Source organism: Psittacula echo (genome assembly GCF_963264785.1).
Source record: "Psittacula echo genome assembly, chromosome: 4".
Lineage (NCBI taxonomy): Eukaryota > Metazoa > Chordata > Aves > Psittaciformes > Psittacidae > Psittacula > Psittacula echo.
The window spans coordinates 20,875,757-20,891,405 of NC_137738.1; the positions used below are offsets into that span (position 1 = coordinate 20,875,757).

At 51.3% G+C, this 15,649-nt stretch overlaps 2 protein-coding genes across 2 annotated transcripts; one reads left to right on the plus strand and one right to left on the minus strand.

The window, feature by feature from the left end:
* Positions 1–85: 85 nt before the first annotated feature.
* MAD2L1BP (MAD2L1 binding protein) lies at positions 86–4,507 on the minus strand. Its single transcript, XM_080616288.1, has 2 exons — positions 3,215–4,507; positions 86–2,235 (listed from the first exon to the last, which is right to left on the minus strand). The coding sequence occupies exons 1-2, from the start codon at positions 3,491–3,493 to the stop codon at positions 1,705–1,707; spliced, it is 810 nt and encodes a 269-aa protein (XP_080472414.1). The 5' UTR covers positions 3,494–4,507; the 3' UTR covers positions 86–1,704.
* A 227-nt stretch (positions 4,508–4,734) lies between these two features.
* GTPBP2 (GTP binding protein 2) lies at positions 4,735–15,624 on the plus strand. The gene is made up of 12 exons (XM_080614782.1): positions 4,735–5,024; positions 7,319–7,345; positions 7,970–8,154; positions 8,448–8,556; positions 9,085–9,282; positions 9,543–9,717; positions 10,352–10,571; positions 11,000–11,135; positions 11,559–11,617; positions 12,379–12,550; positions 12,803–12,967; positions 13,391–15,624. Exons 1-12 carry the CDS (start codon positions 4,842–4,844, stop codon positions 13,586–13,588), a joined length of 1,827 nt encoding a protein of 608 aa, XP_080470908.1. The 5' UTR covers positions 4,735–4,841; the 3' UTR covers positions 13,589–15,624.
* The last annotated feature ends 25 nt before the right edge of the window (positions 15,625–15,649 follow it).

Genomic DNA, 15,649 nt, shown 5'->3' on the forward strand with positions numbered 1-15,649 from the left:
ATGTACACAGAATGGAGGCAAGTTGGTTTGCCACCAGCAGAACCTTCACTTTGCCAGATATTAAATAAATCCAATGCAACTGCACATAGAAGACAGCATTTTATTTGGGTAATAATTATAGTACTAAATTTGTTAATTAAACTCTAAAACCCTTAAGAAAAAAACAAACTTAAAAGCATCTTGTCTTCTTTCATACCCAGCACATCCTTGCTGCATTCAGAGTTCAAGTATAACAGAATATGTAAACAGTTTAATGCAGTAACACTGCACTCATTTGGGGAAGAGAGTAGCAAGGAATGGGGCCCTTGTTCCTCAGAACCAAGGCTTCTCTTCAAGAGCTTATGCAGAGCAAGCAGCTTCGGTGGAAGATTTTTGATCTCCTGAGCACACACACTCCTATGTTCAAGTTATGCTTCATTCAAGAGACCTGTGGTTATATATTCAAGTAGATAGCTGCACATAACTGCCTTCTTCATTCTGGCAGTTCTTCCCCTAGAGCAAGCTTTAGCAGTTACTACACATTGTAAGCAGTTCTTAACGGATAGGCAGAGACAGCACCCCTAGTGGACTCCAAGCTCAAAATTACCAACTTAATTTCCTCCTAGTTTTATAATCTCATTCTATTTCAAAAGGACAAAGTTAAAAATATGCATCAAGTGTAGAGCGCATCAACTTTTACCCTCCTTTCAAAAGATTTTTACCACCCTATTGTGCAATATTTGCTATCAGGAAAATGCAAGTGACCTTGCTACCGGTACGATTGGGTTTCTCTTCAAACAGGATAGAGCTCTGTAGCTAACAGGCTCATTATATTACAAATACATATTCACCTGAGCGAAGATAACTACAACAGATATCTAGTTCTGACACACTGTGCTCCAAGGTTTCTCTCTCTCCCTTTCTGTCCCATTCTGCATTAGACACCAGGACAGAAGAAAGGGCTTAAGTTCTCCCTCCAAGTAACAGTCTGACTTAGAACAGGAACAGACAGGTAAACATAGTGCTGAACTTGATCACATTCCCCTCACCTCTTCTTCACACTTCATAAACATACAGAGTCTAAGACTTCTAAAAGTAAAAGTAAGCAAGAAATTAACTGTTGTTTTAAGTCAGAATATTCTAGCATATTGAGGCAGGGAGTCCCAATTGCCAGTTAGAGCAGAAACTGCTTACTTTTAACTGTGTATCTCACTGATAGTCAGGGCTGCTGGACTAAAGGTTGGTAAAAACCAAAAAAAAAAAAAAAAAATAGGAAGATGTGCTTCCCTTCCTCCACAGGACTGTTGAATCTATTTTCATCACCAGTACAAGACACTGGTAGGCACCTAGACATCCCAACTTCTGTGAAGTCCCACTCTTTGGATTATGAAATAAAACCTCAGCAGAAAGACCGTATCCAGTATTTGCCAGTTCAACAAGTATGCAGCAGGAAAAATTCACTCCCAACCCACTAATGCATCTCCACAATTCAGGTCTCTAAAGAATCACTGTATCTGTGTGCAGCTGTGCCTTAAAGGGTATTTGCTTTCAACAATTCAGAAAATGAAGAAAGATGAACACAGGTGAGCTAAATGAAGGCTGTAGATGCCCTGGATAATAAATTCAGATTGACAAGAATATACGGTTATATTGGATAAAGTTATCATCACTTAAAGCAGCACCAAAGGTTATTGAATATTCTATAAACGTTCTACAGAGCACCCATCATTCATGAAAGCCTTTGAGTGTCACTGGTGCTTGAAACCAGACATAGTCTTCCCAGTCAGAAGTCACATGCTGAGCAGGCAAGGCACTTAGGTTGATGTCTCCATCACAGGACAAATTCACAGTTAGTTTCCTCCCTCGGGTTGGCACTTTATAGTTGAGCTTGGGCCGGAACCAATCAACACCACAATCGCGGTGTCCTTGGAGCATAACAACAGTGCCCATGGCAGGGAGAGCCTTAAGTTCACTGAAGACATCTGCAACAAACAGCGAGTGGAAGAGCTTGCGAACACAGGATGCAGTTTTCAGGCTCTCTTCAGCACTGCCTTCAAGGATGCCCTCCAAGTTGAGCTCGTAGAGCTCCTTGGGGCTCATGACATTGCCTCCAAGCAGAATAAGAACCCGAGGAACCAGTGTCAGCCTAAACATTACTTCCAAGTGCTGGAGCATTCCCTCCAGCTCCATCAGCACTTGCTGGCACTTCTTGCTTGCTGGGTCCATGGGGGATGGCTTCTTAATCACATCTCCATCCTGGGGAAGTAAAAAAAAAAAAAAAAAAAAGAATTAGTGTATTTAATTACTAGGACACATTAGTCCTAATACACTCTTCAGAAAGTATAGCCCATCCCTGGAAGTCAAAGAAAGTTCAAAGGTTTTATGCTCCTTTCAAAAGATATAGGCATCCACATACAGAATCAGATCAGAGGAACACAAAAGGACACTCTATAGCTACTCAGTTTGAATCTGACTCATGGTAATGATGAATTCCCACAAGAATTAGAAGCCACATCTTTTGAAGAACAGTTATCACTAGTGTCCTGGTTTCAGCTGGAACAGGGGTATTCCATACAACAGCACATCGTATAAACTGGGGGGTGTCACCCAGAAGGTGCAGATCACTGCCTGGGTAAGGCTGAGTATCAGCTGGCAGATGGTGAGCAATTGTATTGCTCATCACTGCTGCTTATTGCTTGTTTTTCTTTTACCCTTTTAATTTTATATTCTCTCCCTTGTCATTTCCCTTATTATTAGTAGTACTAATACTATATTGTTCCTATCTCAACCCATGGGGTTTATACTCTTTTGATTTTCCTTCCCACCCCAGCTGAGCAGGGGGAGAGTGAGCAAATGGCTGTGTGGTGCCAAGTTACCATTTGGGTTTAAACCATAACAACTCCAAATCACCTTATTTTTTTTCCTGAAGAGTTGCTAGAGTAACAAACAAAACAGCGACACGCTTTAAGCAGAAAGCAGGACAAGAAATAAACAGTAACTCGTTGAGACCTTCAGCCATCCAATCTACAGGTTTGCTTTTTTTGTTTTGAATTAAGTTGTAGCAACATTTAAGGATACAGCTACAAGGAGCACTTTAGAAGCAGTTAAGACTCAATTAACGGGAGTTACTGAACCATAACGGTTAACTGACAGGCAGCACTCGAAGGCCGCGGGCACAGCTGCCCTCAGCGCAGGGCTCCCCCCGGCCACCCCCTTCGCCACCACGGCCCCTCACCTTAGCCGCCCGCCGGCAGAAGTAGGCGAGCTGCTCGTAGGGCAGCGGGAGCTGGTGCCGCTGGTGCATGACGTGCTTAAGGAGCTCGCAGGCGAAGAGGCAGCAGCTCTCCCGGGTCACCGCGCCCGGGAACACCACGGACACCAAGGGGCAAGCCACCGCCAGCTCACTCCTCCGGGGCATCATCCTGCCGCCGCGCTTCAGGCTCGGGGGTGCCTCAGGAAGAAGCAGTGAGGACGCTGGAGAGACAGGAGCAGCCGCAGCGCCGTGAGACGCCATTTGCTGGTCGGCAGCCAGCTGCGATTTGAATGGCCGCGGCCGCAGGGCAGCATGGGAGTGGTGGAGTGCCCGCCCCCAACGGCTTCCGGCGGCGCATGCGCCGTGCCCGGTGGGGAGGAGACAGGTTCCGGCTCGGGGAGGGTGTGTGGGCAGCGCAGGCCTGGGCGATCAGCCTTTCCTGCCTGGGGGTTGGTCAGCAGCGCCAGGAGAAGGCAGAGGGGCTGCTGCTGCGGGGCTTACGACCGCCGCACTGAGGAGGCACCGCAGTGGCTGCAGCAAACAGGGTACCCCAGTCCGGCCGCGGGCACCGTGAGCTGCGGCTGCCACGTCGCAGGGCTGCCCAGGCGGCTCCGGAGAACTCGCGGACTGGGTTTCCCCCCGCCCAGAGCACGACTGGCAGGTGCGCGGCACTGAGGGCGCAAAGCTCCGCCGGGGGCCGCTGGGTTCCCTTCACCCCTGCTGGGCAGCCCCGCTGGCTTCTGTGCAGCGCAGAGGAGCTCCCTCCGCCCCGCGGCGGGCGGGGTGCATGCAGCGAATGGGAACTGCCGTGTTTGGAAACAACGTGGCCGCAGCCCCATTGGGTGCCGCCTCACCACACCGCGGAGGGAGGGCGGTCCCTGCCGGGTGGCGGGAGGAGCCGCTGGCCGGCGCTGGCGGAGCGAGGTTACCGTGCCGGAGCCGTGGCTACGCACCGTGAAAGTTTAACAAACACTAATAAAAAATCTCCCTCCCTAGAGGATGCGTTGGAGAAACACTCGGTATGGGCATGCTTCGGGCGGCAGAAGGGGCTTTTGGTCCTGGCGTATCGTCCCCCCGCCCCGGCGGTAGATAAAGGCGTCCTTTGAGGTAGCTCCGTGCTGGGCTGCTGCCTCCACGTATTTAATCGGCACCCCAGTGCCAAACACCTCCAAAAACGCCCGTCAGAACGGGTGCTGATAGCTAGCTGTCACCGAACAGGGGACTCGCGGCAAAACGGGCGAAGTGCCGGAAGGGACCCCCGCGGGCACCGGCAGATCCCGGAGGTCAGGGACCGGGGAGCGACAGTTCCCTGTGTGTTGTACGCCGTGGCCGCCAGGCGGCGCCGCCTCCCTCGGACTCCAACTCCCATTCGTCCCTGCGGGGGGAGCCCATGAAGGATAGAGAGGGTGCGCCGCGGTGCATGCTGGGAGCTGTAGTTCTGAAAGCAGCGCGGCAGGTCGGCGGCGGGCGGGACTCGGTTTCCCGTGGCGCCGCGCGGCGGTTGCTGACGCCGGGACCGGGGCGGCGGAGCCGGGGCGGCGGAGCCGGGGCGGGGAGCCCGGGCAGGGAGCGGGCGCCGCACCGGGGCGGCGGGGCCGTGCCGGCAGTCATGGACTCACGGGTGTCGGAGCTGTTCGGCGGCTGCTGCCGGCCGGCGGGCGGCGGGGCTGGCGGGGCGCTCCGCGGGCGCGGGGGGGCCCCGCCCGGCGGCGGCGGCGGCTCCAAGGCGAAGAAGAAGAACGGGCGGAGCCGTGGGGGAAAGGCCAACAACCCTCCGTACCTGCCTCCTGAGGTGAGCTCCCCCGGCCTGGCCAAGGGCCGCCGCGTCCCATTAGCTGTAGTGGGGGTCTCCCCCCATCCCGGGGCCTGGCGCCGCAGGGGCCCGCGCCGCTTCTGTCAGGGCCTGGAGGCAGGGGCAGGGGGCGGTGTGTGTGCCCGAAGAGGTCGGTGCGGCACGGGCTGTCCCGCACCCGGGCGGGTTCGGTCGCGGATCAGGCGGGAGGCAGCTTCTGGAGATGCTCGGCCGAGGGTCCCGGCGGTGCTGGCGCGGGGTCGTGCGGGGCTGGGCCAGCAACCCTGCGGGCCGTCCTGCGGCCCCAGTAGTCGAGTGCTCTCTAGCCCCCCGGCCTCTCCTCCGGGGTTTGACGTGGCAGCGGGCAGTGGTTGTGTCCCCAGTGCCAGCGGGCTCCCTGCGTGGTCTACCAAGCCCTGTGCGTCAGAGGTATCTCGCTGCCTGTTGTCCGTCTGCCGTCTGGGAACTGAATAGCTTTGGAAACAATGCTTTGCTCAACTCGTAGTGCCGAGCATCTTGTTCACATCTCTTCCCGAGAGCCGATCTGGTGGGTGTAAGTCCCTTTCCAGCTGCCAAACTCAGACATTGCTCAGCAGGTGCTAGTGACTCCTTTTACAGCTAATTTGGCAACTATTTTCTTACATGGAGATGCAGATGGTACTGAGAGAGTGTGAGGCATTTGCCTCTTGCAGCAGGAAGAAGTGACATTGGTAGGAAATGGGTGTGTTGGTTAGTCTAATAGGACTGCCACTGTGGGGAGCATCATGTTGCCCTGGAGTCAATTGCTTGGCCTCACTCCGTAAATCTTCTGTAAAATACATAAGAGCCTGCACTTGGAGGAAGCAATTCCTCCACAAGGCAGGGCTGTGACTCTTGGCAAGAAGGGAAAACAGCACTTTGCGACTGTTAGATGTTCTCCACGGGCAGTACTGTACCCTGCAGCCGCGGTTCAGTTTTTGTTCCTTTGAGCTGGAGGCTGGACAGCCCCTGTGGGTTGAGCACAGCTTCCTGTCCCAGACCACCCTGTGCAGTATGTGGCCCAGCAAGTCTACGCTTGTTGCTTTTCTAGTCTCAGCCACCTTGAAGGAGACCCACACCCTTATTTAGATGACAGCTCAGTATGTTAATGTGGTTTTCTTAGAGGTGGAAAGCTGGTAGACGGTAAGAGAGAAAGACTTCCACAAGTACCCTTTTCTCATTGCATAGCTCCGCTCTCTGAGAGCTGAGCTGACAATTACGAACTTCCCTGTGTTGGCCCTTTGCCACCATAAGCAGTGCTGTGGTTAGGAGCTGAGCTAGAAGGCAAGGAGAGGGCTATTGCCTCTCCTGACATGCAAACAGGTGTCCAGAGGAAAAGGAAGTGCTTAGGTTTGGTAGCCCCATTTATTCTGCCAGAGTACTTGGCTTCCTGGAGGCTCCAGCCCTTTCTCAGTGGTCCTTATACCGAATCAGTGGGAAGATTACTTCAGTACTGGCTACAGGTTCTCACTGGAAAGCTGGTGCCTGTTGTGGTTGGAGCAAGCTTGATGAGTACACGGGACTTTCTGTGAAACCCCAGTCTGGCATCAGCCCTTCTGAGCATGTTGTGTAGAGACAGTCTTGATCAGGCCTGGTTCTCCAGAACTGCCAGGCCAGTGACCAGCTTGCTCTTCTGCGAAGAAGTCAGTAGCTTGCTTCCTTATGTTTGTAGTCCTTCTCTCTTGCAGAGAGATGATACACAAGGATATAGAAGGGAGTCAAAGAAAATCTAATTGGGGGAGGGTATCAGTGCGCACGAGAGGAGGCCATGACTTTTGTTCCCAGTCCTCTGTTTCTGTGCACAATGGGTAGATGGAAGCTGCTGGATAGTGTGGGAGTGGGATGCTGTGGGTGGCACTGTGGGTCATGGGTGGGTGAGTGGGGAGACTCAATCATCTGCTGCCCTGTGCCTTTTTGAAAGAGGAACTCTCTCTCTCTGTGGCTGTTAGACTGGCCCTATTCTTTACCAGCAGTAAAAAAAATAGTAAACAGTAAAAAAAAAAAAAACAAACCAGTATTGCCTCTGTCCCTCTCTAGTTTTGTCCTCTGGTTTTCATTACGTGAGATGCAAATAGTAGAAACAAACTGAAAGTAAGTTCCAGTTGAGTGCAGGAATGAATGGCAGAAGAGGCTGTGACCTAACAGTATATTTCTGCCAATTTTCCTCTCTCTGAAACTGTCAGCATGAGTTGCAGAGTATCTGGGCAGCTGATGCCTATGGAAGTCCCTGCTGGCACAGCATCTAACCTTTCTGTCTTCTTTCGTTCTCTGACCAGGCAGAAGATGGAAACATCGAGTACAAGGTGAGCCTTTTGAGGTTGCAGAAGGAGGTCTTCCTTCCAGAGGGTTATTTTGCAGTGAGTAACTTCACCAAAGACAGCATATGGGGAACATATGTAAGGAAGGGATGGAAAAGTGGACACTGTACTGAGGAAATATCAGTCACCTTCTGTACTTCTGTGCCTAGCTCACTATGCTGAGCTGGAAGAGTTTGATCTCAGGACTCATTTTTAGCAATTTGTTTTAGGAGAAGAGACCCACTGTATTTTTCCTGAAATCTTGTTCCTTTGGAGAGGGAGGTGCAGGTGTCACTTATCATCATTTGCCACTTTCTCGTGGCTGTTCCACCATTTGCACTTACTTGCAAATGCGTCACAGCTAGGTCCTGTCTTTACCTACACAGTAGGCAAAGTACAGATGCCTGTAGCAAGATGCAGAAAAGTTCTACCATGTGTATGCACTTTTGTGAAACTCTGTCTCACCTGTCCTGTGGTGTCTGTGCAGACACTAACATGGGCTGTGGTTTCTAGAGGTGAGTCAGGACTGGGAGCATTGCTTCATGGTGTTGGGTCAGGCAGTTGCTAGCTTGGGCAGTGGGATTCCCTCTGCATCCAGCTGTGACTATAACCACCCCCTCTGTTAAACAGCTGAAGCTGGTGAATCCCTCGCAGTATCGCTTTGAGCACCTGGTGACACAGATGAAGTGGCGACTGCAGGAAGGCCGAGGTGAGGCCGTCTATCAGATCGGCGTGGAGGACAATGGGCTGCTGGTGGGCCTCTCAGAGGAGGAGATGCGTGCCTCGCTTAAGACACTGCGCCGCATGGCAGAGAAGTACGTGTTCCCTTTCATCTGCAGGGCCCACAGCCATAAACAGCCTCAAGTAGAGAGACTTTGCCCCAGGAGTCCCCTGAGGAGCCAGTGGCTCTGTTCTGCAAAGCCTCTGTATGACTGAAATTCCCTCATCATGAGGTTCTGGAATTACAAAGGCTTTGGGCTGTAAGCTTGAGGCTCCTTCCCTGCTATCCCCAGCATTCATCCCATTCACTTTGCCAGCTATAATTCTAGAGGTGCAAGAGCTGCCAAATATAAGTGTGTCTCACCCCTTTCTTTCATGTTTGTGGCAGGGTTGGGGCTGATATTACGGTGCTGCGGGAGAGGGAGGTTGATTACGACAGTGACGTTCCCAGGAAGATAACGGAGGTGCTTGTCCGAAAGGTGCCTGACAACCAGCAGGTAGGGACCTGCGTCTCGGCCATCCTCTCCTGCTAAACACTTAGAGGCTTCATGTAAGCCGCTTCCTTTTGGGATGGGAGCCCAAACCCTAGAGGCACTGTGTCGTAGATTGGCCCATAGCAGGTACTTTGAAGAGCTGCCAGAGGGAGGTTTGATGATAATGCTTTTCATCTCCAAGATTGTGGTTGAGGCAGATACCAGAGGGGACATTGCCTGGAGCAGAGGTGAGGAATTATTTCACTTCTATGACAACAGTTCTGATGCAGGCCAGTGTGCAGACAAGGAAGGATTTAGAGGTCCTGCTGTAACAAATAGCCTTTTTGGGTGATATCAAAGCCAGAGTGTGTATCACAACTCCTGGGCAGTAGTTTGCTGGGAGCAAGAGCAGAATCCGAGCAAGATTACTCTGCATAGTGTCCATTGCAGAGGGCAGCTCTCTGAGACACATCTCCCTTACCATGTAGTGTTCATGCACACTCAGCGCAGTGGTGGTGGAGTTTCATGATTTCTCTGTTCTTCTGCCTGTAGTTCTTAGACCTGCGAGTAGCTGTGCTGGGGAATGTGGACTCAGGAAAGTCAACCCTGTTGGGTGTCCTGACGCAGGGAGAGCTGGACAACGGGCGGGGCAGAGCACGCCTCAACCTCTTCCGGCATCTTCATGAAATCCAGTCAGGAAGAACGTCGAGCATCAGCTTTGAGATCCTTGGCTTCAACAGCAAAGGAGAGGTAAGTTCTGAAAGCTGGAAGAGAGTAGAGCTACCCTTCTGTTACAGCTATGAGCGGGACATGAGGGTGGAGAGGTGACACAGCTCTGTGTCCTTTTGGCTGAACCAGAGTGCTAGGTGTCCATTTACAGCAGACATTGTGTCCTGCACCCATGGTGAATGATCTCACTAATTCTGAGGTCAAAGTGGATAGATAAGAGCTGAGTTTTCTTCACTTGCCTGCTGGAGCTCCTTTTCTCACCGAGTCCTTATGTCCCTCAGGTGGTAAATTACAGTGACTCCCGAACAGCAGAAGAGATTTGTGAGAGTTCTTCCAAAATGATCACTTTTATTGACCTGGCTGGCCACCACAAGTACCTGAAAACAACCATCTTTGGCCTCACCAGCTATTGCCCGGACTTTGCTATGCTGGTGGTTAGTGCCAACACTGGCATTGGTGAGTGTTGCCCTGCCTGCATGGATTGACAGCGACGTGTGAAGAGAAATGGAGAATGGGGGAGTGAGTCCTTGTTAGCTGGCAACGATGGTCAGAGAAAACATAGGAGTCTGGAAGCCTCTACTGATTTCTTGTAAGCCAGTGCCTGGGAGGGGAGCAGAGCTAGGATCCTCTCACCAGCTGTAGCCAGCATTAAACTGTACACTGGACAGAGAGGCTTTGTTTGGAATTCGAAGCTGTGTTTGTCAGAAAACCCCCACAACTTTGGCATATTCTTAGAGGTGCTGAATCCCAAAGCCTTGTAAAAAGGCAGCTGGAATTCTCCCACATCTTTTCTTGACATTTTTGTGGCTGTTTTCTGGCAGACTGCAGCCCAAGAATGAAAACTACTGCATCTTTGTGAAACAAACAGATCAGTCACAAAAATCCTTGGTGGTTTTTATTTCTTCCTGGACTGATGTTTGGTTTTGTTTAAAAGAATAAATTTGATTTTTCATTGCCTGAGAATCAGTTTCACTGATTAGACTGGTCACTCTAGAGTGGGCCTGTGGGAGAGCCAGGAGACATAGCTGTCACATAAACAAGCAACAATGATGACTGCTATTGCACCTACACTTTCACTTGTTTCCTGCAGCGGGCACAACACGAGAGCACTTGGGCTTGGCCATGGCCCTTAAGGTCCCCTTCTTCATTGTCATCAGCAAAGTTGATTTGTGTTCAAAAGCCACCGTGGAACGGACAGTGAAGCAGCTGGAGCGAATCCTGAAACAGCCAGGCTGCAACAAGCTCCCTCTGCTTGTGAACTCAGATGATGATGCTGTTACAGCAGCACAGCAGTTTGCACAGTCTCCCAAGTAAGAGACCATTCCTTTCTTCTGCTGGGAGCCTGCAGTTCAGACTGGGCTATTATGTGGAGCTGGGGAAGGGTGACCACATCCTTAATATCTTGGCTTCTCATCAAGTTTCCTACCTTTGCATTCTCCAAGAAAGTATTCTTCCCTCCCAGACCTTTTTCTGGGCTCCGGGAGCAGAATGTGCCCAAGGCTGTACTGGAGTTACTTCTCCATGACAGAAGTGTGGGTTAGCAGGGAGTCGGTGTCTTGACCAGCCACTGAGGCAGAGGTTACTGCAAAGTTGTATCTAGCCCATGTGTCCTCCTGCTCGAGCCATTTATTGCTGCAGTCTCTGTCCTTTTGCTGGACTTGGTAAATTCAGAATCCCATCCACCCTCTGCAGCTGTGATCTGCCCTTCTGCTTATTCCTGTTTATTTGTATCTGACAGCATCACCCCAATCTTCACACTGTCCAGTGTTTCTGGGGAGAACCTGGATCTCTTAAAAGTCTTCCTCAACATCCTGCCTCCACTGACCAACAGTAAAGAGCAGGAAGAACTAATGCAGCAACTAACAGAGTTTCAGGTGCGTAAGGGCAGTTTGTTTCCAGTTCTGGTATTGCAGTCATTGCTGTGACATGTGACAAGCATCTGGGGGATCTGAACACCAGGGGTAGAGATGTGTTGAACCCCTGGACTATTACGAGGCATTAAAATAAAGAAAGGACTCAGTCTTTGGAAAAAAAAAAAAAAAAAGCCTGTTAGGCTAGGCTCTGTCCTAACCAAGGGGTGCCCATCTCAGGGATAAGATTGTTTCTCTGGTTGCCACTTACAAGGCAGAAGTTCGTCTAATGGGAAGGTAGCGTGAGCTGGTGAAAACTCCAACATGGTGTCTTAACGATCAGCAGAGAGCTTACCTCCGTCCACATAAGGGGTGGGCACCTTGTCTTCGTTATGGAGTGCTATTTCACAGCTGTCTGAGCAGCTTCTTCTTGTTGCCTTGCTGCAGGTTGATGAAATTTACACTGTGCCAGAGGTGGGGACTGTGGTAGGAGGAACTCTGTCAAGGTAAGTGAGGCCAGGCAGACAAATGTGTGTGTGAATGGTTGCTGGAGTTCCCTCAGGGTTGGAATCATCCACTGCAGATGTGGAAATGGTGCAAGGCTCAGTCCTGACTGCTGCCAGATGACTGAGCCAAGAGAGTGTAAAGCACTACAGGGTGCTGGGAGGTGCCATGAGCAAATTATTGGTGGTGTGGTGGCAAGCAGAGAGTCTGCTGTAAAGTTGCTGGATTGGGAACGTGACCAGTAGAGTGCTGAAGGAAGGCATTCTGGGATCCAGAGTTGGCAGAGGTTAGCCATGACCCCAAGGTGTTGCTTTCCTCCTTCCACAAGCAGGGGGAGGAAATGTAGATGACAAGTCCTCCAATCCCAGCATAGGTTAACTGCGTGCTACCCCGTGAGAATGCAGCTTTCCCTCAGTGTTCAGGAGTGACTGGTTTGGCTACCAGCGTATCTACACACAACGGGTGTCAACCGCAGTCTCCTCAGCAGAAACGGTGCAGTGTGGCAGAGCACTGGGGACAGTGCCCCCTGTCTTACCTGGTATTCTTAGGAGCTATAGTGTGGCTTTCACTCCTACTGCAGGAAATCCCTGTTCCTACCAGCTTTGCATCCCTGTTAGTTGATCCTGGGTAAGAGTCCAAGGACACTCGCCTACTTGGCTGTGGGGATTTTTGAGGGGAGTTTACCTTCGGAGAGTGAAATTTCTTCCTTGTCTCTTGATGAACTCTGTCCTGCACTTCTTTCCTGCTTTCCTGCCCTGGGCAGTGGGATCTGCCGAGAAGGGGAGAACCTGGTGGTTGGTCCCACTGACGATGGGAAGTTCCTCCATTTGAAAGTGTGCAGTATCCAGCGCAACCGCTCAGCCTGCCGCGTGCTGCGAGCTGGGCAGGCAGCCACGCTGGCCCTCGGGCCCTTCGACCGCTCCCTGCTGCGCAAGGTGAGTCCTGCTGCTGCCAAGACTGGAGATTTACCTGGAGATCCCCCATTGGTAGGGTGGGAATGAAGCGGAAATGCTTGCAGGAAACTTGCTGGAATGGGAGGAGATGGCCAGGCTGCAAAATAGGATGAGACAAGGCTGAGAATGGGATGCAAGTCCAAGTCACAGAGTGGAGCTGGGTTTGTGGTTTTGGAGGCTGTTCAGAAGCAGGAGACTGACTCTAATTGGTCTGAGTTTTGGGTTGTTGTGCAGGGCATGGTCATGGTGAGCCCAGAAATGAACCCTACTATCTGCTCAGTGTTTGAAGCTGAGATCGTGCTGTTGTTCCATGCCACGACTTTCCGGAAGGGGTTTCAGGTGACAGTGCATGTGGGGAATGTGCGACAGACTGCTATTGTAGAGAAGATCCACGGAAAGGTAAGCATGGGAGGAAAGGGGAGGAAGATGGACCTCCCTGTGGGGTTTGTTGGGATTCCACAATACCCTCTAGTAAACCTAGGGGCTACTGGTATCTTCAGTAGCTGTGTCCCTTCCTAGGAGTACACTCCATTTCTTTATCCTGCCTGCTTTGTTGTTTTTCCACCCAATGTGTTAAATAATTCCTTCCTCACAAAGTAAGCAGGACAATGGACTACAGCAAGACTGTGAAGGGAGGTGAACTCTCCATTGTTCAGAGCTAGTGTCTTTGTGTCTCACCTTATGCCTACAATAATTGAAAGGGTTCAAGCCATGCAGTCTGAGGGAAGCAAGCTGCTCATTTACCTGATCTTAGCGTTCAAATGCACCTCTCCTGCATGTACTGGAATGGTGCATGGGGTTCTAAGCTCTCCTCCTTTTCAGGACAAGCTGCGGACGGGAGAAAAGGCAGTCGTCCGGTTCAGATTCATCAAGCATCCAGAATACTTGAAGATTGGAGCCAAGCTGCTTTTCCGTGAAGGAGTCACCAAAGGCATTGGGCATGTCACTGACCTCCAAGCCATCACCACCAAAGAAAATGGGCTGGAGGAGTCCCTGGGGCCTGGACAGCTGAGCTTCTGACTACCACCACGTCAGAGAGATCTCCACTCACCAACAACTGGGGAGAAGGATGGAAGCTCCTGTGGCTCTCTGAGCAATGCCGGGAGCTGTTGCTGTCCTGTTCTAGCATGGGTGTCCCTCCTTCGCACTGTGAGATGGAATCTGGGAGAGTTTCTTGCATTCAGTGTCATACATGGGGCAAGTTAAGCATGTTGTCAACATCGCCTGCAGCTTTTGTTACCCTGCACTTCTTCAGAATAGATCAGAGGCACCTGCAGACCTGGACAGGCAAGTTCTGGCTTTGTTTACTGTTCGAAAATTACAGGTTGGGAGGAGCAGAACCCCTGAAGACTAGCAGTGAAGGGATGTTTTCCATCTCTGACACAAGAGCTGATCCTATTTCTGCTCTCCAAGTACTGGGTTGATAACAGTCCTCTCTTGAGTCATCATGCAGAACATCCTTCTGGCCAGGGGATGGAAGAGGCCCTGCCACCCACAGCAGGGCCTTCGTTGAACCTCTCCGAATGCATTCAGGATACTTTTTAACCCTTTCAATCTTGGTTGGTTTTAATCTGCTGTGTGTCCATTTGTGTGTTGGTTTTGCATTACTCCAGTCCGAGTGTCTTACTGTTGGACAAATGTCCTGTTCCCCACTCATACATACATGCACACCCTTTCAGCATCCCACTTTGTGACTCCTGGGAAGCTGGCTGCTCTGAGTTGTGCAGCCTCCCGATGTAACATGAAGGTGGAGTTTGCACTTGCATCTGCTCCTTGCAGCAGCTGTGCAGGAGGCCATTCTGTGGAGAGGAGCAAGGCCTGCGCCTGTGCTGGTGTGTGCACGTTGTTTCCATGGATGTTCAGCTGAGGGTGTCATCTGCACATTAGCAGCAGTGGTTTGCAGTGGACTCCCTGGTGTGGTTCTTCCAGGTCCCAGCCCAGCTTGTTCCCCACATGCCTGCCTTAACGTGTGAGGAAGGCGGGCTGTGTTACAAACACAAAACCAGGTGACTTTATGGTTTAGATGTGATTTGAAAGTGGCATGACTTTATTTCTGTTTCCCCTGGAGGAAGAATTTTCTTTCCCTTGCCACTGGGGTTTGTTGTCAGAAGAAAGGTGATGTTGCCAGCAAGGATTCTGTGCACAAAGAGTGTAGCACATCTGTCTCCCGCTCGCTGTCATGCAGCTCTCCTGTGTACCCTGGAGGTGCAGCAGGGGCTGTATAGCTGTACATAGGCTTTTGGGTTTATCGTTGACTGTTAGACAAATTGTGTCTGCTGTGACCAATGGGCCTTCAGCCAACCCTGACTGAAGGGAAGGGCAAAGGTCTATGATAGCACTTGGACACCCAAACAGCCCTTCTAGCATCATGAGAGCAAGTTCTGCTTTCTGGGCTGCTGGCACAGACAGCACCTGCGGGACTGAGCAGCCCGTGGATGTTGCAGAGCGGCTTTCCACAGGGCAGGACTCCAGCAGGTGGGAAGTGGTGGCTGCACCCTGAAAAGAGCTCACTCAGATATGGGGAAGCCAGTGAAAGGGATTCAGAGGCAGCTCAGTAGTGACAGGAGTGACCTGTCCCTTCCCGGGAGCACCGACCCAGCTGAAAACTCTGCTTCTTCCCCATCAGCCCAGCTGTGAGACAGGATCTGCTGGCTCAAGGTCACTGCTCAAGCAGGATCCCCCTTTCTTCCCATCCTGGCAGTGGTCTGGGTATTACGGTAACATGGTCTTTCATCCATGCCTGCAAGAAGGCCTCAGCCACCAGCAAGCTCTTCCCTTTGGTGCTCGCAAAGTCACAAAGAAAGCTGCCTGGGGGGTGGTGGGGAAATCCAGCTGTTTGCAGCAGCCCTGATGTTTTCTACCCCAAAGCGGGTATGTGGTGCTGTGACCTCCGAAATAGCTGATGGCTGGTCTCACCACATCCCTGCCATCTGTGGCATGACTGTTCTTGGTGCCATGCTTTCATAATTGCTGGTTTGTTGTCTTGAATTTTTCTAATGCTGGGGGTTCCCCAAGCATCCCTACATAAATGTACAGAATAAATACGTTTTATTGAGCTTGCTGGAAGAGTTGTACGAGTGA